This window comes from Salminus brasiliensis, chromosome 7 (genome assembly GCF_030463535.1).
Source record: "Salminus brasiliensis chromosome 7, fSalBra1.hap2, whole genome shotgun sequence".
Classification (NCBI taxonomy): Eukaryota; Metazoa; Chordata; class Actinopteri; order Characiformes; family Bryconidae; genus Salminus; species Salminus brasiliensis.
Window position 1 is genome coordinate 17,624,587 of NC_132884.1, and position 23,858 is coordinate 17,648,444.

General features: G+C 41.7%; 1 protein-coding gene across 4 annotated transcripts in view; it reads left to right on the forward strand.

Annotated features, from left to right (window-relative positions):
* The window catches only part of tgfbr3 (transforming growth factor, beta receptor III), a 138,218-nt gene that overhangs the window by 98,169 nt on the left and 16,191 nt on the right, over positions 1-23,858 (forward strand). For 3 of the 4 annotated variants that reach the window (XM_072684041.1, XM_072684045.1, XM_072684042.1), the window contains 9 exons: positions 664-826; positions 3,673-3,823; positions 7,010-7,199; positions 7,897-8,177; positions 10,335-10,490; positions 13,208-13,354; positions 13,958-14,146; positions 18,668-18,964; positions 21,208-21,364. In XM_072684041.1, coding sequence (XP_072540142.1) covers positions 664-826; positions 3,673-3,823; positions 7,010-7,199; positions 7,897-8,177; positions 10,335-10,490; positions 13,208-13,354; positions 13,958-14,146; positions 18,668-18,964; positions 21,208-21,364 — 1,731 coding nt within the window. The remainder of the gene's footprint in view (positions 1-663; positions 827-3,672; positions 3,824-7,009; positions 7,200-7,896; positions 8,178-10,334; positions 10,491-13,207; positions 13,355-13,957; positions 14,147-18,667; positions 18,965-21,207; positions 21,365-23,858) is intronic. The other variant, XM_072684043.1, reaches the window with a different exon arrangement.

The following is a 23,858-nucleotide window of genomic DNA, read 5'->3' on the forward strand; positions in this document are numbered from 1 at the left end:
AGAGTAAAAAGGGTTGGCTGGGTGTCATTAGAGTTTGCGGTTTTGGCAGCGGCTCGGCCTGCTGTGTTTACCTCTGCAAGAGAGCGCTGGCTTTTTCTTTTTTTTTCCCCCGCGCTCTCTTTGTAGCTCCGCATGAGAGCGGACACGTTTCCGATCCACTTTCTACAAAGCGCAGGCACCTCCGAGAGCCAGGAAGAGCTGACAGAGAGAGGTGCCAACCTTTCAGTTTATATGCACCATCTTTGTACTCTGCCTAAAAGCTGGCTGGCCAAATAAGGAAGCGCCTGTCTCTTGGCCTCTCTCGCTCTCTCTTTCTCATGGCCGACAGAAGAGGTTTCACCTCCCCAGTGGAGAAAAGGACGAGACCCCGAGCGCGCCGCAGGAGTCTTTTTGTACATAGAAGGAGCAAAAAGTTAAACATCTTCAACAATGAAGCAGAACGAGACAATGGCTGTGTTCTGACTCGTGTTTATACACTGACCCCTGTTTCTCAAACAAAATGACAGTAGAACGCACTCGTCCGCTTTGTGTCCTCTTCCTGTGTTTGACACTGTGAACTGTGTTGAGGATCGGCGCTCTCACTTTTCAGCATTAAAAGCCGCCGCGTCTCCAGATCTTTTGTCTGGTTTTCTCAGTTTTGTCTCCGCTCAAACTCTTTCACAGACCCTGTGTTCTCCGACACCTGCAAAATCGACAACAAGTTCCTGTCTCTGAACTACCTGGCGAGCTACCTGGAGCCTCAGTCATCCACAGGCTGCGTCCTGTCCAGCCCCGACCCCCTACAGGAGGTTCACATCATCGAGCTGCAGACCCCCAACTCCAGCAGGTGGGCATGGACCTTTTTTTTCCTCTCTAGTTGTGTATCTTCTTCATGCCTGCAAACTAAGTCCTCCTAGCCTAGGTGATCTGTCTATGCTCCACCCCTAATCTGTATTTTTTTGCAGCCACTATTCAGGGTTGGGTACAGAAAAATGACCATGACCAAAATCCCTAAACCTAATGAAAAACAGGCTTTGAGTGGTTCACTGGTTTGAATCCCAGGCCATCAGCAGCCAGAGCCTGAAAGAGCACAATTGGCCTTGCTCTCTCCCGGTGGGTAGATGTCTCTCTCTCTATACATCCCTTCAGTGTGATTCTGGCCGGCACAAACGTCTCCTAGCTGTGGCATCAAAGCTGGGTATCCAGCACTTCCACAGTCATCTTTACTCTGACCACCAAGTTGTAATTACTCCACTAAAATGAAATGAATTTGTGAATATCACACCAGTGATGACTTTGTGCTGTCAGAGTCTAAAGATGTCCTGAAAGGAACATTGTAACATAGCTGCCATTTTAACTGCCTGCCTGCCACAATGGTACATATGTCCCAGGGTCACATTACCCAACATATTTATAAATACAGTTATGTTCATGTGTGGGAATGGTGTACTGCTATGGTCTGCACAACAATAAATAAACAATATATTTTTTAATGGCCCTAGCTAAGTTAATGTCATAGCCTACACAGCCCACGACTGTAGCATGGCTGAAGTTGCTTTTCTCTGCTGTTCAATGAAAAACATTACAGTCTCCATTTTTTGTCTGTTTTTAGTTTTCTCCATCATTTCAACCCTGTAGCTGCTCTGGACACTTTGTAAATAGTTCTGGATGATTGGACCAATAGAAATGCTCTAAATTACTGGGAATAAACTCTTATTTTGCATAAACGTCCATTAAACATTTTAAAAACATTTTTGCCTTCTCCAGTAAAGTCACTATTTTGGAGATACATGTTTTTCATTGGACAGCGACGATTTGCTAATACCGCATTCATGTAGCTGTTCCTTTTTTTATTTGACTTTATATCCGGTAAAAGCATGTGAAGTGTATATTTAAACACAATAAATGAAACCAGAAGAGGTATTTTAACTGTTATGCTGCATATCATCTTAAGATAATCTTAAGAACAATAGTAAATGTCAAAAATTCAAAACAATACTGTAGTTATCTTTCTAGAATACTTTTCTAAAAAGTTTGATCCCAAGATTTCATCACACCTTTTAAACCACGATACATTTTTCATATTCACTTTATGTTATTCTTATTAGATTTATTCAGTTAATCTCCTACACTTCTGTTCACCATTCCCGGAATACACTATCTGGACAAAAGTATTGGGACAACGGCTCATTCATAGTTTCTTCTAAAATGAAGGTTATTAGAAAAAGAGTTTATCTTGATTTTGTTGGAGTAACTGTATATACTGTACAGGAAAGCACTCCAAGTCTTTCTGTGAGGATTTGATTGCATTCAGCCACAAGAGCATGAATGAGGTCAGGATGTTGGATGTATTGAATGGAGCGCCATTATTCCAGAGAACACAGTTCCACTGCTCCACAGCTCAGTGATGGGGGGCTTTATACCCCTCTAACCCATGTCTGGCATTAGGCAAGGTGTCAATAGGTTCATGTTTCTTAGTTTTTAAAGCTGTGAAGACACACAGGACAAACTAATTCCAAGCATATTATAATAATTTTATATATTTATCTGCAATAAGGTGGAATTTTTTAAATGGGAAACATTGATTCCAAACATTTGAATGACAGTCCCACAGTTGTGTTATGGAAAAACAAAGGATTCAGTAAATGATAGTAGATAAAGTCAAGCTAATAAATGACAGCAGTGGAGAACGGCAAAGGCAGAAATCTTTAAATTTTAAAAGAAAATCTTTTAGAGTCTCTGTTGGGAATTAGTATTATAAGATTCATAGGCATTCAAAAATATAGATCATTTAAAATTATTTTATAATTATAACATAGTTTTTGACAAAAATGATTGAATAAAAAACTAAATAAATAAATATATTTTTGTCAAATATGCTGCATCAATTGCTCATAAAGTTTAATGTGTTTTTGCGCTGGCAGCTTGACCCAGCAACTGTAGCTACAAAAAAACAAATACATGGCAGAGAATGGAAATAGATACAATTATATTTACCTCTGTCTTTATTCATCCTTCTGTTTTGGCAGTCGAAGTTGTGGACACTTTGCAAATCAGTGCATGAAGTAATCCAATCTAATAAAGTTTAAGATCAGATTGTCCAAAAGGTTCAATGAGTGTGGGGACCCTGTAGATGCTCTGGACACTGTGTAAATAATTCTAGATAAATAGACCAAAAGAAAAGCTCTAAATTACCATGAATAAACTCTTTATTATACATTTACTTCCATTCAGAGTTAATAACATTTTTGCCTTCTCCTGTAAAGTCGCCATTTTGAAGATACATGGTTTTCACTAGACAGCGATGATACGTTCCCCAAGTCAAAATGAATTTGTGCTTCCCGTTCCTCTGTACAGTTTATTCGGAGTTAGCTGCAACAGGGACAGTTTTATTATCTCCGCCTCGGTACGAGCTGATATCCTCCTGTGCTCTGATTACTTGCTGTTGCCCAACAATGACTCAAAAATCCCAGAAAGCAGAGTGAGATATATTGGAGATTGACTTGAGGATTGTGCGTGAGTGCTGCGTTAAGCGGTGTGTTGCGCACATGTCCTGCTTTTCTGGGAAAAAGTCCAGTTTTTTAATCAGTTGGCCAGACAGTGAAGCATGTTAATACTGAAGACGTTTTCTTATTTCAGACTCCTTCTCTCTCTCCCTCTCTCTCTCTCTCTCTCTCTCTCGCTCTCTCTTAGCAGTGCATTCCAGGTGGATGTGACGGTGGATTTGAGGCCCTTCGAGGCGGACTTGACTCTCCATCGTGACGTGACGCTGCTACTCCGATGTGAGAAGTCGGTGAACTGGGTGATTGATGTCCATCGCATCCTGGGAAAACTGCATATAGTGGTGCGTACACATAAATACACAACTGCACACAGACCAAACTCACACTCTGAACTTCTCTGTGATGTTCACCTCAGATCTGGATGTGCATGAGCTACAGTAGCTAACTAGATAGCTTTGATGTCAGTCTTGACAGTCAACATGACCATGAGTATAGAGCAGTAGAAGCTAAACAGTGGACAATATTGTGGAGACATGCCGTAGTTTGATGTCGTAGTGGTACCACTTTTGGATCCCCAGAGAACCTTCCAATGGGTGGGCCATTCCTGCCTATGAGGTGTGAGTGTTGACAAACCTTCACACATAATATCTACATCAGTGGTCTCCAGCGCTTCTATTAGGAGATCTACCTTGCTGCAGGTTTCATCTGCAAACTAATTGAATGGGATCTCTTTCAGATATTCAAGATCATCTCAATTGGAGTTCTTTTGTTGGCAGTATATCTCCAGGTAGCAGGGTTGGTGACCACTGGTCTATTTCAATACCGTAACTGGTAGATGTTAATTGGTACAGTATGTATGAAGGTTCCCTATACTTTAAAACGGTTCCTCCTAGTACCATATGTTCTTAGGTGGAACTTAGTCATCTACCATTACAGTCCTGGGGAGTAGTGTTGAGTAGTTGAGTAGTTTTAACTATTCCCTGCCTCAACACAGCTCATCAACTGATTATCAAGCCATCCATGAGCTGGCTCATGTGTCAGGGAACCCATAGGACTGGAGTTGAGGACTGTTAAAAACCACCAGGTAAATTAGTTAAATAGCTTAAGTGCTTGTGAGGTAGCCAATGTTAACGTTAGGCAAAGGTTTACAATATTATGATGTATGACGTAACTGTTAAAACAGTTAAAATGACTTTCTATGCATGTTCGCTTGCTAGGTTGCTAACCCTCATGCTTATTTATTTTGAAGTAAAGGTGTGCATTGGCTCAAGCACAGTTTTCTGCCTAGTCTGTGAGGCTGATGCTAAAAACTGTGGTAATTTTCTTAAGACGTGTCGAAACACTCTCCATCTGAATAGCAGAGTGACTTTTTGACTGCTAGCTTCAGCTTCCAGAGTCAGTAAAGTCTGAGACATGTTGATGTCAAGACAGCCCTGACAGGCATGTTCCCCCACAAAGCGCCTCAAACCTATAAAACCTCAGTTCTAAAGTGTGACGGTGCAGTAGCTCTTCTTCGCAAAGGACGCAGACGGACTGACTGACAGATAGACGGGTTGCAAAAGGGCCGGAGGGGACGGACTGTGAAATCTCCTGCTGACAGCCTTGGCGTGAGCAATGGCAAAGCTAAGGGTGACTGTATTTTTTTTCTCTGGCCAGATCCTGCAAAAGAGTTGTTATTGTGCTCTTGGGCCGGCACTGCTTGCCATCCCTCGGACAGTGTTTTATTAGCGGCTGAAGCTGAAGGTTTGTTTTAGAGAGTGCAACACAGGTTCCTAGCACAGTCCAAACACAGGTCTGCTCTGGATGAGGAGTATGGAGAATTGTTTATGAAGGATATGGACAGCTATAACAGCTATAGTACATAAACTGTTCTTGTTTGGGTTAATAATAAGAAAAATACACTAGTATGAGAAATTGTCTGTACAAATAATGTGCAGTAATGAGTATGACCAAGTTTATATTGATACAGCTCAGGGATACAGCTTAAAGCAATAGTTTGGTTTAAAAAAAAACTTACACATTTCCCTCCCTACCCCAAATATAGCTAGATAAAGCTTCTTCATAGAGACAAAATATGGACACTTTTACAGTAAACTGATCTTCTGCCAGCAGGGAAAGCTTCATTAGCTCAAATGATTACCAAGTGTTACCTCCATGAACAAATGACAAATGAAACTGCTTCAGGCTTTTGTGCCCAGTACTGATAACAAAACATGATTATTTGTATGGATTTTATTAAAACAAGTGAACAAGAATGAAGCTGAATGTTTTGATTGCAAATTATTATTCGTGGATTCATACAAAAACACACAAGAATCTCCCCACACTCATCAATACACACTAGTTTGTGTGTGCTTGTATATGCCTGTGTGAATCGACCACAGGACAAATAAGGGATGCAAACTATGTGATATGATATCTTCATAAAGGTTCTGCTACTGTGAGCAGTCTGGCCGAAGCACATCAGCCAGCCTGGTGTTTGAGTGTGAGAAATTAAGTGTGGGAAAAATGCAGATGGGGTAACCCCCCCTCCCAACCCCCACCCAACCCACCCCTTAAATTACTAGAAAAGAAAAAACGTGAACGAATGTGGAATCCCTCCGTAATCTGACACATCGGATCCTCCGCTGATTAGAGAGTGTTTCTCAGCAGGCTGCACAGAGAAACAGAAGCCGGCACATTGGTCATGGGCTTTCAGTGGAGTGTGTGTAGATGTGCGTGTTTGAGTGTGATAGCCTGACCTTGTCCGCGCACAGTAATCTGTGACGTTCTCGCTTGATGTATTTACAGTCATTCCCAGGTGAACCATGGCCAGTGAAATCCAAGCTGTACCATGGTGAATTTGTAGAAAATTTGGCTTAATGCATTTGTTGATTTGGCGAGTCGCTTGTCTTTAAACTTTTGTCTATTTCCCAAGTTTATTCTGCATCCTCTGAACAGTTAATGATAAAAACACATGTATTGCAAATGAAACTAATGAAAACTAGTATTAACTGTGCTGATGTAATACATACAATTTAAGTTAATTCAAATAAATTAATCTATTGTCCTCGATATGTATCCCCAGTTTAGTCATGTCTGATTCTATTTTCTAGCTAGATCTCCCACAGTCCCATAGCTGGACAGCTCAACATGCTTAAAGGAGGCCACCAACTGCCAGTTCTGTTGCATCAGCTTACAGACTCCTGTGCTGGGTAGCATTGGGCTGAGTGGTAGGGGGAAAGGGAGGGTCATCCTACCATTGGCAAGGCCAGCATTATAAACACGTTACATTCATAAAATTGTAGCTGACAGTTGTCATACAAGTCATTTCAATTAAAGATGCATTGTTTTTTTTCTTTTATTTATCTCTGTATATATTTGACTTCTATTTTATTTGTATTTTATTTATCTCTGCATATTTGACTTTTATTTTATTTTAATTTTATCTTATTTTACTTTAGTTATTTTATTTATTATTTTATTTTATTGTGTACTATGCTGTACTAGTGTTAATACAATGTTTGGTTTCTGCCCTCTGTTTTCAGACGTCTGATAGCGTTAGCCTAAGCCCAAGCACAGAGCGACTAATGCAGGTGTCTAAAGCTGTGAAGCAGAAGCTTCCTGCAGGGGCCCAGGCACTGATCCAGTGGGCGGAGGACAACAATTACAACCCCATAACCTCCTACACCAACACCGCTGTGGCCAACGTCTTTAACCTGCGCCTCAAAAAAATTGGTAAGTGGGTGCACTTTAGTTGAATGCTTTCTCTTCTGAGGTGTTCAGGAACAGGTGCTGGACGCACACAAGCTTTTCTTGAATCCGATTACCAAAACCTGTATGTAAATGCAAGGTGTATGCATTACCTCTAGTAATATAACTATTTAAACTATAACTATTTTAAGGCTATTGTATTGTACATTTTTAGGAAAACATTTAGGCTGCTCTGAGTGGAACAGCAGTCTAATGCGCTGCCACTATGGCACGAGGGTCCCGAGTTTCAATCCGAAGCCATGCTGCTTTGTCGTCATCGGAGTCCGAGAGAGCACAGTTGGCATGGGTAGACGGCGCTCTCTCCCCTCATCACCCTTAAGCGATGTTGGCCAGCACAGGCGTCTGTTAGCTGGTTTGGTTGAGCTGGGCGAGTCGGCTGCCTGGCTTAAGTCCTTACCCTCCTAGTGTTGCTAGCATTGCTAATGCTAGGGGAGGTTCAAATAGTTGGGTTAATTGGGAGTACCAAATTGGAAGAAAAAGGGGAAAAAATCAATTTAAAAAAATGGATTTGATGGATAACAATTTAGCATAAAGTTAAAGGAAAAAAACTTGTAAGGTGTTTTTGTGAATCTGTCCCTGATGCTTCAAGACATCTGGTTAATAGAACATGAGGTTCCAGGTACTAATATCCGGCTCTGACTGTGGCTATTGTCATTTCCAGATGAGGTGGATCCGCTGGACTCTATATTTCCCCCAGAGCTCTCCATCCTCCGAAATGCCAACCCACTCCCCCAGCCCAGTGCCCGAGACGCTCCTGTCCGGTCTGGCCTCCCTTTCCATTTCCCCCCACCCCCGGAGCACAGCCTGCCCTTCCTATACTTGCCAACCTCTGTGGAGGATTCAAGGGGTCCAGAGGAGCAGCGGGGGACGCTGAGTAAGGGGGTGAATGTGCGCTGTGAGGAACGAAGGATGGTGGTCAGCATTGACAAGGAAAACCTGCAGGTAATACCTGTTTAATCCAGGATCCAGAAAACACAATAAAAAGTTTGATAGATAAAAACATAATATACACTGTATGTCCAAATGTTTGTGGACACCCATTCAAATGAGCTCATTCAGAGACTTTAAGAAGTACCTATTGCTGACACAGATGTGCCAGTGCACACAAGACAAGACAAACACATCGACCATTTGTGACATTTTTTTGTGACACAGATGGAATTTGGCTTCCGCATTTATCCCATCCGTTCATTTAACACACAAATACACACCAGTGAAACACACACAGTGGACAGTGAGCATGTGCTGGAGTGGTGGGCAGCCATTGCTGCAGCACCCAGACAGCAGAGAGGGTGAAGTGGCAGCTTGCCGAGCCTGGGTATTGAACCCACAACCCTGTCATCAATATCCCGGAGCTCTAACTGCTGAGCCACCACTTGTGTAGTCCCCACACAGCTTGTCTAGTCCATGTAGAGAAGTATCGCTAATAGAATATGACTCTAAGGAGCAGCTGAACATGAACCTGTTGGCACCATGCCTAATGGCAGGTGTGGGCTATAGAGGGGTATAAAGCCCCCCCGGATGGTGCTTCATCCAATACATTTGGGATGTGTTGGGGAGTCGGGGATGAGGTGAGGTGGTGATCATCCAACATTCTGACCTCACTAATGCTCTTGTAGCTGAATGCAAGCAAATCCTCACAACAGTGCTCTAAAATCTAGAAGAAACCCATCCCTGGACAGTAGAGACAGATACTGCATCAAAAGCCTGAAGGATGAACTCTTATTAATGTCCTTGAATTCAGAAGAAACAGGAAGTAAACAGCTGTCCCAATACTTTTAAATACATACAACAATGTAAATAATCATTAAATTGACAAAATCTACTCTTCATATAAAGAAAAAAAGATATTTTGATAACATCAAACAAGGATGAATATACTGAAATAATTAGCAAATAGATATCTTTACAGATACTTCATTGAAAAGTAACAGTTAAACAGTAAAAAATTGTCCACAAAGGTTAAAGAGGTGCAGTGCATTTCAGATAAAGGCCCTTGCATTTTACATTACTTTACATTTATAGCATTTAGCAGACACTCCAGAGCGACCTACAAAAATGCTTCACCATTTACTCAAGAAAAACCTCAGCTAGTTTGAATAGACTTAAAATTCAAAGATACCTCTAAGTTTAGACACTACTAAACACAAGTCAATAATTAGACCATAATACTCTACACTTGACCCAAGTATTCTCTGAAGAGATGAGACTTCAGTCTGCGTTTGAAGGTAGAGCGAACGACTCTGCTGTTCGGACACCCAGGGGTCCAGTGTGTTCCACCACTTCGGTCCCAGGACAGAAAAACGCCTGAACTCTTGTCTTCCATGGATCTTAAGGAATGGCGGGTCGAGCCGAGCCATACTTGAAGCTTAAAGGGTTAAGTGAAAGGGATTGTATTAAACACGGTACGAGTTTATGTAAAAAGCTTATGTGATCATTTTAAAGCCGTGGACCAAAAACTCTTTACATTCCTATTTACTGATTCCTTTTACTTTCCACTTCAGTTTCCCTGAAGAGGTTTCCCTGTCACTTAACTCAGTCAGGGTAAAGGGAAACATAAGGCCGGAAGATGTCTTTTGCAAGTGGACACTGATACGCTTTTTTCCACACGCGCAAAACCGTGTGAATATTCCCAGACATTATGTGTATGTTTGTGCCAATCTGTGTGTGTGACCTTCTCCATGAAGTCAGGCCTTGTAAAACCAGTGAGATTGCGGTAGACGACCACTTCAGACACACACACGTCATCCACTCTGCAATCAAACTGCTTCTGGTCAAAGTTGGAACCTCTTGCAGTTTTTATTTGTTTCTGGGAACACAGCATTTGTTGTTTGATTTTGAAATACACCACGTCTCTCACACTCGCTGTGCGAAGGAAAGGGCCAGAGTGCGGAACTTTATTTATTGGTCGGTTTTATGGTGCGAGCACATTTAGATTGAATCTGGAGTCCTTCTCTGAAGCTCAGAAATCACTGAAACAAATAATGTAGAAAAACGTTTGACTGCAAGGATCAGGAATTAGATGCACATGAAAGAGTGGTCATCTTGCGTTACTGCGTGCAACTTGTAAATGATGTCTTTCTGGAATTTTTGTTTTAGGCAAACGGCTTCAGTAAAGCCAACATAACCCTGCAGGACCCACGATGCAAAGCTACTTCAAACTCCACCCACTACACACTGGAGACTCCTCTTACTGGCTGTCAAACCACCAAGTACCCTTTCCATTCAAGCCCAGTTGTCCTCTACATCAATTCAGTGAGTATGCTGAAATACTTTCAGTGCATAGCGATTAGTGTCTGCAAAACGTCCTGCATCAAAAGTTTGGGCTCACTTCTTTTATTTTTTGTAATTTTACCCCCATTTTGCTCTAAATGTTTATGCTTATATAGGGATTTGCATCCATGTATCAAACCTCTCCATAATAAACTCAGTAATGTAATTTATATATATATATATATATATATATATATATATATATATATATATATATATATATATATATATATATATATATATATAAGTAGTTTACTGGGATTTCTATAAAAACTTACCTTAGAAACCTACTCACAAATACCCTTAGCTAGTTTGTATAGACTAGGATCCAAAAGATACCTCTAGGCTTAGATACTGCTAAACACAAAAAAGTCAATATGGAGACCCAGACACACAGTACTCAACATACACTACTACACTTTGCCTAAGTTCTCCTGGATAAGGAGGGTCCTGGATAAAGGAGACTCCGTTTAAAGACTCTGCTGTTCAGACACCCAGGGGAGGCTCAATCCACCTCTTCGGTGCAGGACAGAAAAAAGCCCGGACACTTGTCTTCCGTGGATCTTAAAGGAGGGTGGGTCAAGCCGAGCCGTACTTGAAGCTGGAAGGGCTCTTGCTACAGATCAGGCTTTTGACCATTGCCATCAAGTATGGAGGGGATGGTCCAGTCTTGGCTTCGTAGGCCAGCGTCAGGGTTTTGAAACTGATGCGGGCAGCAGCTACAGATAGCCAATGTAGAGAACGCAGCAGTGGAGTTGGGTCGGCAACATGTGCCAGTGCATTCTGGACCAATTGCAGGGCCCGATGGTATGCAAAGGAAGACCAGAGAATGAGAATAATTACTGGTCATCCATGACTAAGCCTAGGCAACAACTTACTGTGTTGACTACAATGCAAACCTATTCCTTGTCTAAAATTATCAGTAAACCTACATGTGCCTTCACAGTTTTTCTGTAGGTGTTGAAAAAATGGTAAAATAGTGATCAATCCCTTTTTTTTCATTTCTAATGCTTTATATTGTCTAATCTTTCAAATAACTGTTGCACCCCTTGTTATTTCGTCCTTTTAATATTTTTATTATATTTTAATGTGGCCAATAGTATAAAAATAAGCTACACTGTACAGTCCATATGTTGTCCATATGTCGTGTGCTGTGATCTCTCCATTGTTAAGCAGAGCTGATTGAGGGTCAGCTGAGGCTGACTGCCCCATGTGACTCTATCAGTGTTTTGCTCCAGTCTGTTTGTTCTCACCCAGCACGGATGAGTCACTTCCTTGCTGATCTCCTTCGATAATTTGTGGAGGAAATTCGATACAGCGCGTTTTAGCCCCAGTCCATTAAAGAGCTGGGCGATCTCCCAACTGTTCCTGCTTTGTTGTGGATGTAAGGCTCTCAGGGGCAATTAGAAAATTGTGACCTGCACGGTCGGAGCAAAGATTTGGCTTTGATTGGAGCTGAGAACTGTCCGAAAGGTCTTGGACAATGACGGAAACTGGCAAGAACACGGCACAGACGTCAGTGTCGCCATTTCACCTAGATTAAGCAATGTTCTCAGGCGTTCACTCCTTCACCTCTGATCTGGTATACAGCCAGCGCTTGGTGCCGAGGGGTGCTTCCCTCTGTTATGGTGTGTGGCCTTCTTGCTGAGTTCAGAAATGAAAAGTATGCTTGGTGGATCCATCCTGGGACCAGCGCTGTTGAAACTGCTGAGCATTCCCACGTCTGAATTCCAGCTCATCTGTTTCTGCTGGCCTTTGGCAGGCTCTCTCTCTCGCTCTCTGTGTCTCTCTGTCTCTCAAAGACACAGATACACAAACATACAGGGGGTCACTGTAGGTCTGAGCATTGAACATGAAGCAATTCATGTTGTTGACTGATGTCTTGAGAAATTATCAGGATTACACTAATAAATTACCTGAGAGTATAAGAGCACATTAATGCACCATATTCTCATAACTACAGATGTATACATTAGGTTCATGCTAGTGAGTAATTCAAAGCCGTTGCTGAGAATAAACTACGCTGACTTTGGTTCCTACTGAAGATCTGTAATGACGCTACCAACAGTCAGCAAGGTGATCTCTCTTGCATCCACAGTGGAATAATGCTTTTAAGACTGGGTCAGTATTTTTACCCTCCAAATTTAATTAAAATTGCTGGTGGACACACCCAGCAGTAGCTGAGCAATTTTAACGCTTCAGGTATGCACAAAAGGTAAGGCGTTAACTTTTGAAAGTGTATATTTATTGGGCTCATTTTGCTATTCTGGTTATATTAGGGGTGTAAGAAAATATTGATATATCGATGTATTGTGATATTAGTTTAGCAATACTGTATAGATTCTCAAAACACAGAATCAGTTTGTATACATCTAAATAGTAATAGTATACATCTAAAGCTTGGTGGCAGACAGTGGTTCATTCTGTGTTGTGTTTAAACCCTGACCACTAGAGAGCAGTGTTGTACTCCCGCTGTTCTGATTCTGAAGTATTATGCATATGATGGTGCAATTTTCCTAAAATTTGATTAAAAAATGGCTAAATATTAAATCTTAACCTCTGTATTGTGAAACATATTATATCGCCAGGTTCTTGCCAATACACAGCCCTAGATCGTATATATTTCACTAAATAGAAGGGGTGTCTACAACCTTTTGGAAAATAAAGTGTCTTATCTTACATATCTTTCTGATTGACAGGTTATAATCAGCCAATCAGAGGTCAAAGATGGCAGTGGCTGGCCCCTTGATGATGAAGATCTTGAGTTTGGAGATGTGGCTTCCCCAGGAGATCCAAACGTCCCAGAAAGGCCTGCACTGGAGACTGCACATCGCTCTACTATCTTGGTACAACATTAGAGTGGCGACTCAGGAGTGAATTATGCACTGAGATATTGCTAAAAACTTTGCCCAACCTTCAGCTGTCATGATCTTATAGTTGAGACTATAAAAGGTCACTGTCCATGTAATTCAGGTGAAGTTATATTGTCACGCAAGGTTGGTTGTACACCAGAGTCAGCCGTGCTCACATTGCTGAGCGAACGTGCTTGTTGATGTATAAATGTCTGAGGGCTGCCTGGAGAATTTCAGCCTTGAGACTACATCTCCCAGACTCCCTCAGTGATTGTAAAGGCGGATCAGTAAAGAGCTCTCCATCTCCTCACCACGTCTGTTTTCTGAACTCCTTATGACCTGATCCACTGGTTTACTGGAACACTGCCACGTTTTCTTTTCTGACTTCAAAGTCCTCTCTCTCGCTTTCTCTCTCTCTCTCTCTCTCTCTCTCTCTCTCTCTCTCTCGCTCTCTGTCTCTCTCACTGTAGATAAATAGTTAACATGCTTTAGCCCTTTAAACAGCCCTGGTGTCCGAAGTTGTTTATATTCTCTCTCTCTCTCTCTCTCTCTCTCTCTCTCTCTCTCTCTCTCTCTCTCTCTCTCTCTCTCTTTCAGTTTAACTGTACATACCGTAAAGGCCAGAATGCTGCGGGTGATTCTCACAGGCCAGGGTTTGGCGGGTTGCCCAAGGAGCCGGTGGATAACGTGACGTTCAGCATGGAGCTGTATAACACCAACCTGTTCCGCTACCCAACACCACAGTCCTTATTCACCATCTCCGAGAACAAGCCCATCTACGTCGAGGTATAACTGGGGATGCAAAGGTTATAGTGAAATTCCAGCATTCAGACCAGGGTTCTTTATATCAGCACACATCTGGCCAATATCAGATATTCCGCTTCCTCACAGAAATTGTGACGTTTTCTCACAGGATTTCCTGATAGTTGATTGATTAAATCTTGCCCTGAACATGCTACAGGTTTCCAGGGCCAGAGGAACCAAAGCAGCAAAGCATCACCGAGCCACCCCCAGACATATTGATGATCCGTAGGTTCCGGAAAGTTCACAGAACAGAACTTTCCACAATTTCTTCAGAGCCTCTTTGGATTGAACTTTTTGGGCCTATGGATCAGTGGTATGTTTGGAGGAGCAAGACTGAAGTGTACCCTGCTTACAGTGAAGCATAGCAGTGGCTTGGTGATGCTCTGGGCAGCTTTGCTTTCTCTTGCACTCAAGTATCAGGAAATTCCGGGAGAAAACGTCATGACCTCTGTGAGGAAGCTGAAGCTTGAGCGTCACTGGACCTTGTGACATGGTAATGATCCCAAGCATACCTCCAAGCATAAGTCCAGCAAGGCTTGGTTTCAGAAGAAGTCTTGGAAGATTCACAGTAGCTTGACATAAACCCCATAGAAAATCTATTGTGGGCAGGCAGTTTAACCACACAAACTCCAGAATATTAGTGAACTGGAGACCACTGCCCATGAGGAATGGGCTAAGATTCCTCAGAAACGCTGCCAGGTGTCAGCTATGCATTGCATTTGTAGCAGGTGAGAACAACAGAAGGGTCTCTACTAAGTTCTAAAGACTTGTAATGAAGGAGTTTAATAAGTCTGAGACTGCAGTTGTTATTAAAAGTGGTATTTTGTGTTAAATGTGGAGAAAGCACTTCTATTTGTTGTGTTGAGATATTTAAATTGCTCTTGTTTGATTGATTGCTCTTTGTTTGGTTTATTGCAAACAGCTGAAAGTTTGTAAAATAAACCTAATATGTGGTGAGGGTCACATCATTCAGATTGCAACTGTAAACACTGTTAAAGACGTTTTTGAAACATGAAGCCATGCAAATGCTGGAATATGAACTCTTTAGGGATTTTACTAAGAAGGCAAAGATTTAAACCCGGCAATTAATGTCGCCAGAACCACCCCAGGTACAAAGCTCACATTGGCCTCTCATTCTTTATTGCTTTCATTTTATTCATCAGACAAGGCTTACTCTGTCACAGGCATGCTGGTCTAATGTAGATGGTCTGTCAAACACAGATGTGTTGAGAGGACTAGTTAGATGTTTTTGAGTGATTTTGCCTGGATAAGTGTGTCACCCCTGTCAAATAAGCCCAGAGCCTGCTGTGTATACATTTAGTCTAGTCAGGGCCTCTTTTTTTAATGTCTTTTTTTTTTTTTTTCATCCGGCTCTGGAGGCTGTGGGGGAGGTCGGAAGATGCTTGATCACAGCCCATAAGGAAAGCTAGCACCCCATCTTTGGTTATGTCTCATTTACAAGGCTGTGACCTTCAATGGTTGTGCTTGTCAGACATGCACATCATGAGCACTGTCCCTTTTCAAACAGACATGGTGGATATTGGACCGACTTTTTGTAGGATGCAACCAAGCCTTGATGTATCATTAACCTTTGCATTGCAAACAGCTAGGAAATCGAAGCAGACCTAGTCACTAGGGACTTTGAGAAGATTCAAGTTTTTGTAAAAATGAGTTTTTAGTGTAGCAAATCATTTTAACTTACTATATCTATATATTTGGCCAGCTATATTTCAGCTATACCATGTTGGCATGTCGAATGAGTGCTTGTAATATATACTATGTAATAGATAAGCAGCTATATTGTTAGCTGTGTTAAGTTCTATGAATATCCAGCTCTATTTTCAGCTATTTTGTTAGCATGTCTAATGAGTGTACTTTTGTAAAGATGCACATGAGCAGCTATGTTATATTATCGCCACACTGCATGTTCAACAGAGGTGTATGACACCCCTACTAATGATTGCATTCAGCTACTTTAGGTTGCACCCATTGCTGACACAGCTTGTCAAGTCCCTGTAGAGAAATATTGCCAATATAATAGGACTCTTTGGAGTAGATAAGCATGAACCTATTGGCACCTAATACCAGGCATGAGCTATAGGGGTATAAAGCCCCAAACCATTCCATGTAATGGGGATGAGGTGGGGTGGTGATCATCCAACATCCAGACCTCACTACCACTCTTGTCGCTGAATACGTTCGAATCCTGACAGCAATACTCTAAAATATAGTAGAAATTCATTCTGGGCAGTAGAGACAGCTACTCCAACTCTTTTTTTAATACCCTTTTATTTTAGAAGAAATAATGAAAGAGTGTCCCGAAAGTTTTGTCCATAGAGTGTGTTTAGTTATAACAAGAGTGTTCTTCTTAAGTTTTTCTAAGCTTTGGATGATCAGCTATGTTATTTCCTGTATTGTCAAAATCTATAATGTGAGCCCATTTGTTAAATCCAGAGTTATTCATGAGCAGCTGTATTTTTAGCTATTGTTAGCATTCTTATGAAACACTGCTGTGTCCTTTTTCGGCCCCTTGAAGTTTTTTCCTTACTCAAGGCCTGACCACTAGGCCAATAAAAACACGAGCACAGGGGCAGTACAGTGCAGTGGCTGAGGGCTGGCATGTTTCATTTCTTTGAAGCAGTGATTTATGTCAGAGTCGGACGTGGACCTGCTTGAGCTTTGCGGACACTGAGCCAGCAGGTCACATAGAGCTTTGAGGTCCGTCAGCTTGTAAAACCCAGTCGAAACGTCATGCAGGGCCACCCTGGCCTGAAACGCTCTATCCCATGACCTCTCATGATCCCTCTTGACCCCTAAGTCATAGCTTACATTATCCATGTGTCATAAGTGCTGTTGTGCGTGTGTCAGGAACTTGTGTGCGCACCAGATACTTTGGCTACAGTGTAACTGCCTTGGGCAGAGAAATGTAGAGGAAATGGGATGTGATGTTTTTTTGTCTGTGGCTGGTGTTAATAGACTGTGTGTGTGTGTGTGTGTGTGTGTGTGTGTGCACTCGCAAGTGTATTTGTGCATGCTTTAGCAGAATCAGATGGGCAAAGTTTTTGACAGCCCTGGCAAGGATGTGGCACTGAAAAAACAGATGTGCAGTTATTTAGCCTGCATCTCAAATCAAGTACTTCTGTACTGCATTCTTAGTGCAGGGAGAAATGGTGAAGTTTTAGAGTGAAATTTGAGTTGAATATGGTTTTCCATTTTAAATTATTTGGATTTTAAATGCATGTAAAATGACACACTGGAGGGGTAGGGGAGCTGTAGTTTGTTTTGTTGTTTTTGTGGAACTATTTATTCTGATTTTCTATCTGCCTGGATTTAAATAAAACTAAAAAATATTTTTTTATTAAATTAAATATTACAGTTAATATTTAGATTTTACTGAGCTATTTTAAATAATGCAAGACGCATAAGGTGCTCAAAAGGAGTTAAAATCAAATCAAATTACGTTCTTAAGTCACATTACACAGGTGTAAAGGTGAGTGAAAAACCTAGGTGCATCGTCTCTTACAGTAGTAAAAACACATTACCTACTGCTATACAGTATACACACATTATATATACACTAAACACACACTATACACACATTCTACACACACTATTCATACACTATACACACATTATATACACACTATACATACACTATACACACACTATATACACACTTACATACACATACACTATACACACATTCTACACACTATTCATACACTAAACACATATTATACATACACTATACACACTATACATACACTACGCACACTATATGCACACTATACCCATACTACACACACTATACAAACTATACAATAGTGGTGCTGTTCTCCCTATTACAGGTCAGTGGAGCATCACAGTGACTTTGAAGCTGCTATTTTAGTGTTGCTTTGACTTAATATTAGAGTCCAGTGAACTCAGAATGTGTTGGCCGTCAGGTTACTTACAATGTGGAGGATTAGAAAGATTTCTTTGGGGGTGTGGGAGTGCCTAGTGGTCTTGTGATGGAAAGTCTCTTTGATATGTAAATGGTGAAGAAATCTCACTTCAGAAATGTGTTTCTTGGACGGGAGCTCTCTCAGAATGTTCTGTCAGTCTGTTAGCATTGCTAAAACAAATGAACAGTCCCTGAGGAGCTCATAGTTTTTGATTTGAACAAATGCCCAAGAGAGATTGTGTTGAGAGAGAGAGAGAGAGAGAGAGAGAGAGAGAGAGAGTGTGTGTGTATGGTTGTACAAGGGTAACCCTTCCAGACTGACAGTTTGAGAGTTTCAGCTCTAGCTCTGAGAAGAACATTGTGATTTAGTATTTGTGAGCGAAACACAACTGCTCCATCGAATGAGTGCAAAACTGCCCTCAGTTAATGAATCTTCCTCTCTTCTCACTCTCACCAAAATAACGCCATATTCCCTCTGTCAGCGGAACATTTTCAATCATCTTCATGGTGCTTCAACATCATCTCTCTCCATCTTTTTCTCTCTGTCTGTCTGTCTGCAGATTTTAGCCACCAAGGCAGATCCTGATCTGGGCTTCGTGATCCAGACATGCTTTATCTCCTCGAACTCCAACCCCTTGGTGTCGTCTGACTATGTGATCATAGAGAACATCTGTCCGACTGATGACTCGGTGCTGTACTACCCTCAGAAAGTGGACTTCCCAGTGCCGCACGCTCAGATGGACAGAAAGCGCTTCAGCTTCAACTTCAGGTCAAACTTCAACGTCTCATTGCTCTTTCTGCACTGTGAGATGGCCCTCTGTTCCAAGAAACCGGCCAATCACCAGGGTCTGCCCGAGGTATGGAGCTTCTCTTATCTTCCCTTCACTTCTCCTCTCCTCTTCTCTTAGTTTTTAACTAAAAACCAGTCAAGTAAAGCAGTAAATCAATTTAGGGGCAGTGAAGTGTAAGTATTGGGCTTTTGATGAACCCTGCTTTCATTACCTTCCGTATAGAGAGCATAAAGACTCCCTCTGTTACATGCTGCCTGTTTCCCTACCCCATTCACTCTGAGCGTTTGTGGTTGTGAATTCACAGCCTTGGCACTGGTAAGCTTGCACCAGCTGTCAGCATCCGTCCACTCTTCACAAGAGCAGGATGTGTAAATCTCCCTCAGCGTTACCAAGCAACCATCCACACAGCCGAACAACAGTCTTTTCCCAGCTTTTCTTCTGTACATTTCCCCCATTCCTCCCTCTCTCCTTCACTGTCCTCCCAGTCATCCCTATCCTCTCCTTTATCAGTGTTTTTTACGTGCTGAGTGTGTGTTCAGCTCTTGTGGCTTGTGGCTAACATCACTGAGCAGCTGACTCAGGTCAGCCATGTTGAGTAAGAGTGAGAAGTGCTGCAATAAATTAAATCATTGAAATCCTTTTTTTGTATTTCTCTTTACTTACTTTTGGCAATAACCGTGTTGCTGTAATATATATTATTGATGTAGAATTTATTTACACATTTACAAGTGCATGAAATACATTATGTTGTTTAGTGCACAATATGAATGAATATAGTTCCTGACAGGATGAAGAAGCAAGACAATTGTCAGTTTTTCCTTTTATTTTCCTCTCCTCAACTTCTCTTCTCTCCTCTCCTCTCCTCTTCTCTCCTTCCCTCTTATTCTCCTCTCCTCTCCTCAACTTCTCTTTTCCTCTCTACTCTTTATCTTCTCTTCTCTTCTCATCTCCTCTCCTCATTTTCTGTTCTCTCCTCTCCTCTGTTCTCTTCTCTGTTCTTCTCTTCTCTCCTCCCCTCTTCTCATCTTCTCTTCTCTTCTCCTCTCCTCTCTTCTCTTCTCTTCTCTTCTCTTCTCCTCACATCTCTTTTCTTCTCTTCTCTCCTCCCCTCTCCTCATCTTCTCTTCTCTCTTTTCTCCTCCCCTCTCCTCATCTTCTCTTCTCTCTTTTCTCCTCCCCTCTCCTCATCTTCTCTTCTCTTCTCCTCTCTTCTCCTCTCATCTCTTCTCTTCTCCCAATCTCCTCTCCTCATCTTCTCTTCTTTCCCATTATCTCTTCTCTTTTCTTCTCTTGTCTTGTTTTCTCTTCTCCTCATCATCTAATCTCTTCTTTACCCTTCTCTCTTCTCTTCTCTTCTCTTCTCTTCTTTTCTCTTCTCTTCTCTTCTCTCATTTTCTGTTCTCTCCTCTCCTCATCTTCTCTTCTCTTCACTTCTCTTCTCCTCATTGTCTGTTCTCTCCTCTCCAAATCTTCTCCTCTGTTCTCGTCTCATCTCCTTTTCTCTCCTTTCCTCTCCTCTCCTCTCCTTTTCTCTCCTCTCCTCTGTCCTCTTCTCCTCTCCTTTTCTCTCCTCTCCTCTCCTCTCCTCATCTTCTCTTCTCTTTTCTTCTCTATTCGCTCCTCTTCTCTTTTTTTCTCATCATCTTCTTTTCTCTTCTTTTCCCTTCTCTTATCATCTCTCCTCTCATCATCTTATTCTGTAATGTAGTGTATAAACTGCATGTGTGTTCCGATCACAGAGGATGTTTTCACTTTGCTATAGGACAAAGAGCTGTGATGATCCATATGGCTTCAATTGTCTCTTTTTCTTTAAATACCCTCTGCTTTTATGAAACATGGAGTGAAAACATTCTGCACTAAGCCTCACAAAGGCTTTTCATTTTTATGTTTCTGTGTTTTTAATCTGTCAGTCTGGCAGAAAGCACTCTACTTCAAACATAAGGAAATAAAACTCAAATTCTGCTGTGTTTAACAGCATGTGGTGCTTTTATCTGCCATACTCCACATGCTACACACTGTCTTCTCTTCTTTTCTCTTCTCTTCTCTTCTCTTCTCTTCTCTTCTCTTCTCTTATCCTCTCTTCTCTTCTCTCCTCTTCTCTTCTCTTCTCTTCTCTTCTCTTCTCTTCTCTTCTCTTATCCTCTCTTCTCTTCTCTCCTCTAATCTCTTATCCTCTCTTCTCTCTTCTCTTTCTTATTGTGTTCTCTTCTCTCCTCTTTTTTTTATTTCTCTTATCTACTTTTTTTTTTTAATATATTTTTTAAATATTGTGGTGCTCTTATTGTAATTCTCTTCCTCTTTCTCTGCAGTGTATGCGTCCTGATGACGCCTGCACATCCGTCAATGGGGACACCATTCTCAAAATGATGATGAACACCAAAACCTCCACCAAACCGCTGGTGGTTGTGTCAGATAACGTCGATGGGGAGGATACAGACATTATGGATGAAGGCACAAAAGTCCCTGGTAAGAATTCCTTCAGATTGATGAGACATGCAATGAGATGAGTAGTTATGTAATGAAATTAGATTTACAGCTGTTAATGTGGACTGTAAGTGTTTATTTGCTTGGAAAACACTTAATCTAAAATCCAAATGGACATGAATACTGTAAAAGGCAGTACAGTGGTCACCATTCAATACCTGCAGGTGTGACTATTGCTGGAGCTGCATTGAGCTGCATTGAGGTGAGGAACCAAACCAATGTTCAAAAAGTCTGGACTGGTCTAACACTTTCCTACTGTAATCTTGACCAGTAGCTGACCAATGGCTTGAATTTGCTTGAATTTTATTATAATGTAATTATACAGAGGTAACTCAATAACCTTCAGCGGTCATATGTTATATTTAGGGCAGAGTAGGTAACACACTGTATGGAGATGGAGTGTGTATGACTATGTATGTGGGGGGTGGGGGGAAGGGTACAGAGATCACGCAGAATTCCTGTCTTGTCATGCACTATGGCACATTACCCCATCTGGAATCTGTTAGAATGTGGCAGTGTATATCAGACGTGTGTGTGTGTTGAAAACTGTGTGTGGCGTGTGTGCATCTCATTAGAGAAGTAGAGCAAGGGGCCCGTAAGCCCATGCATGTGTATGTTTGTGTGGTTAATTGAAGCAGTGGAGCAATGCTGTGTGTTTGTGTGTATATGTATGCATATGTATACTATATTCACTGTGTGGTGTGTGTGTGTGTGTGGTGTATGTGTGGTGTGTGTGGTTGATTAGAGCGAGGGGCCATAGATGCCGTTGTATCTCCGTCAGTGTTTAAGAAACGGAAAAAGCATGATGTTCCAGTGCTGGCCTGCAGTTGTTTTCTTTTAACCATCCTCTGAGACCTCCCATTCCCGGCACAGAGAGGGAGAGGGAGAGAGGGAGGGGAGGTGGGAGGGTTGGAAAGTGAAGAGGGAGTCTGTGTGTGTGTTGGATTGTGGAAAGCAGGCGGGAAAAGCAGCCCTGATGTTATACACACTTGAGTGTCGAGCAGGCTGTCAGTTCAATACTGTCACTGTCAGATACATCTCTCAAGACACTCTGAAAGTCATTCTCTATATGTCCAAATGTATCCAGACACCTCTTCTAATAAGTCAATTCAGAAATTCAAAGTCTGTTGTACCCCTAATAGGAGCTAGCATAGTGGCAAATGCTGTGGTTTGAGGTGGGAGGTATGGATTGTAACATAGCTTTTAGAGTTCTGAACTGCTGAACTACTGAACTTCTCACATTCTTGCTTTATTCGAAGCCATCAGTAGCAAGCAAACGACCAGTGCACCTCTTTATTTACTATAACTTTTGTGTTTGCGTCACACATACATCACGCAAAACAGACTGTAATTGTTCATTTTGCATGTCAGTCAGATGGCCTTTCCAGCACTTCCTGAAATCTGTCAACTACAGCACTGACCAGTGGATTTGGTAGTCGACATATACTTGCTGTTATACAGCACTTAGTTCTGGTCAAGCTATTTGGTTGAGAAGTGTTTTAACCGGCATTTAGCCAAAACAGCACAGTTTTTTTTTTGCTCTGTGTAAGAAGCAGGAGAAGGAACTGCTGGCTGTACTGCAGTGACTGGAGCTTGTTTCTGTGATGTAGCAACAAGCTGCTTGTTAGATAACTATAATTTGGCAGAAGGAAATGCTGACATATTAAATGCTATAAAATATTCAAGGCTCAATTTTTTTCATTTATTATTTTATTTAGTTTCCGAACCAATGTATTGAAAGCAGTAGAACACGCAATGTTGTGTGGTGTTGTGAAATAACAGCTCAGCTGTGATGAAACACCTCCCTGGCCTTTGGCTTGTGTCTGCTTCATCACAGCCATGCTGTTATTTCACGATAGCACAGTCCCTCTCCTGTTCTACTACTTTCATGAACTATATTTCAGTTGGATGTGCACGAGGCAGAAGAGCAAATGAATCTTTAGCTTAATCTGTGCACCCTTTGCTGACACAGGTGGTCAGTTGTGAATGCACATCTTGTATCATCTCCATGGTTCATTTGTTCCTGCTGATTCAATTGATTTCAGTGCCTCATGCCCTCATGCATGTTCTTGCGGCTAAAAACAGTCAGATCCTCAGATCAGTGTTCCAACATTAAGTATAAAACCTTCCCAGGAAAGTTGGGAGGGTGGATTTCCTATTAACAACCTTCATTTCAGATTTGTCTTCAAACTTTTGGACATTCAATGTGTGTGTGTGTGTGTGTGAAAGTCAGGAACACTGGAGGGCCTCTGGGTGGTGGTTGAACATCATATTTTACTAATAATGACCTAACCTAAGCCGACAGATCTTATGAGAGCTTGTTTTCTTTTCTTGGCCCGCTTACGCCCTGTTAATGTAGTACATTCAGGCCTGAGTCAAATCTGTTGACTCATAACTCTGGCAGAGATCCCACCTCACTAATCACAAAGCCCTGCTGTGGGTCAGTTGGGAAATGAGGCATGGCGACCATGATTAA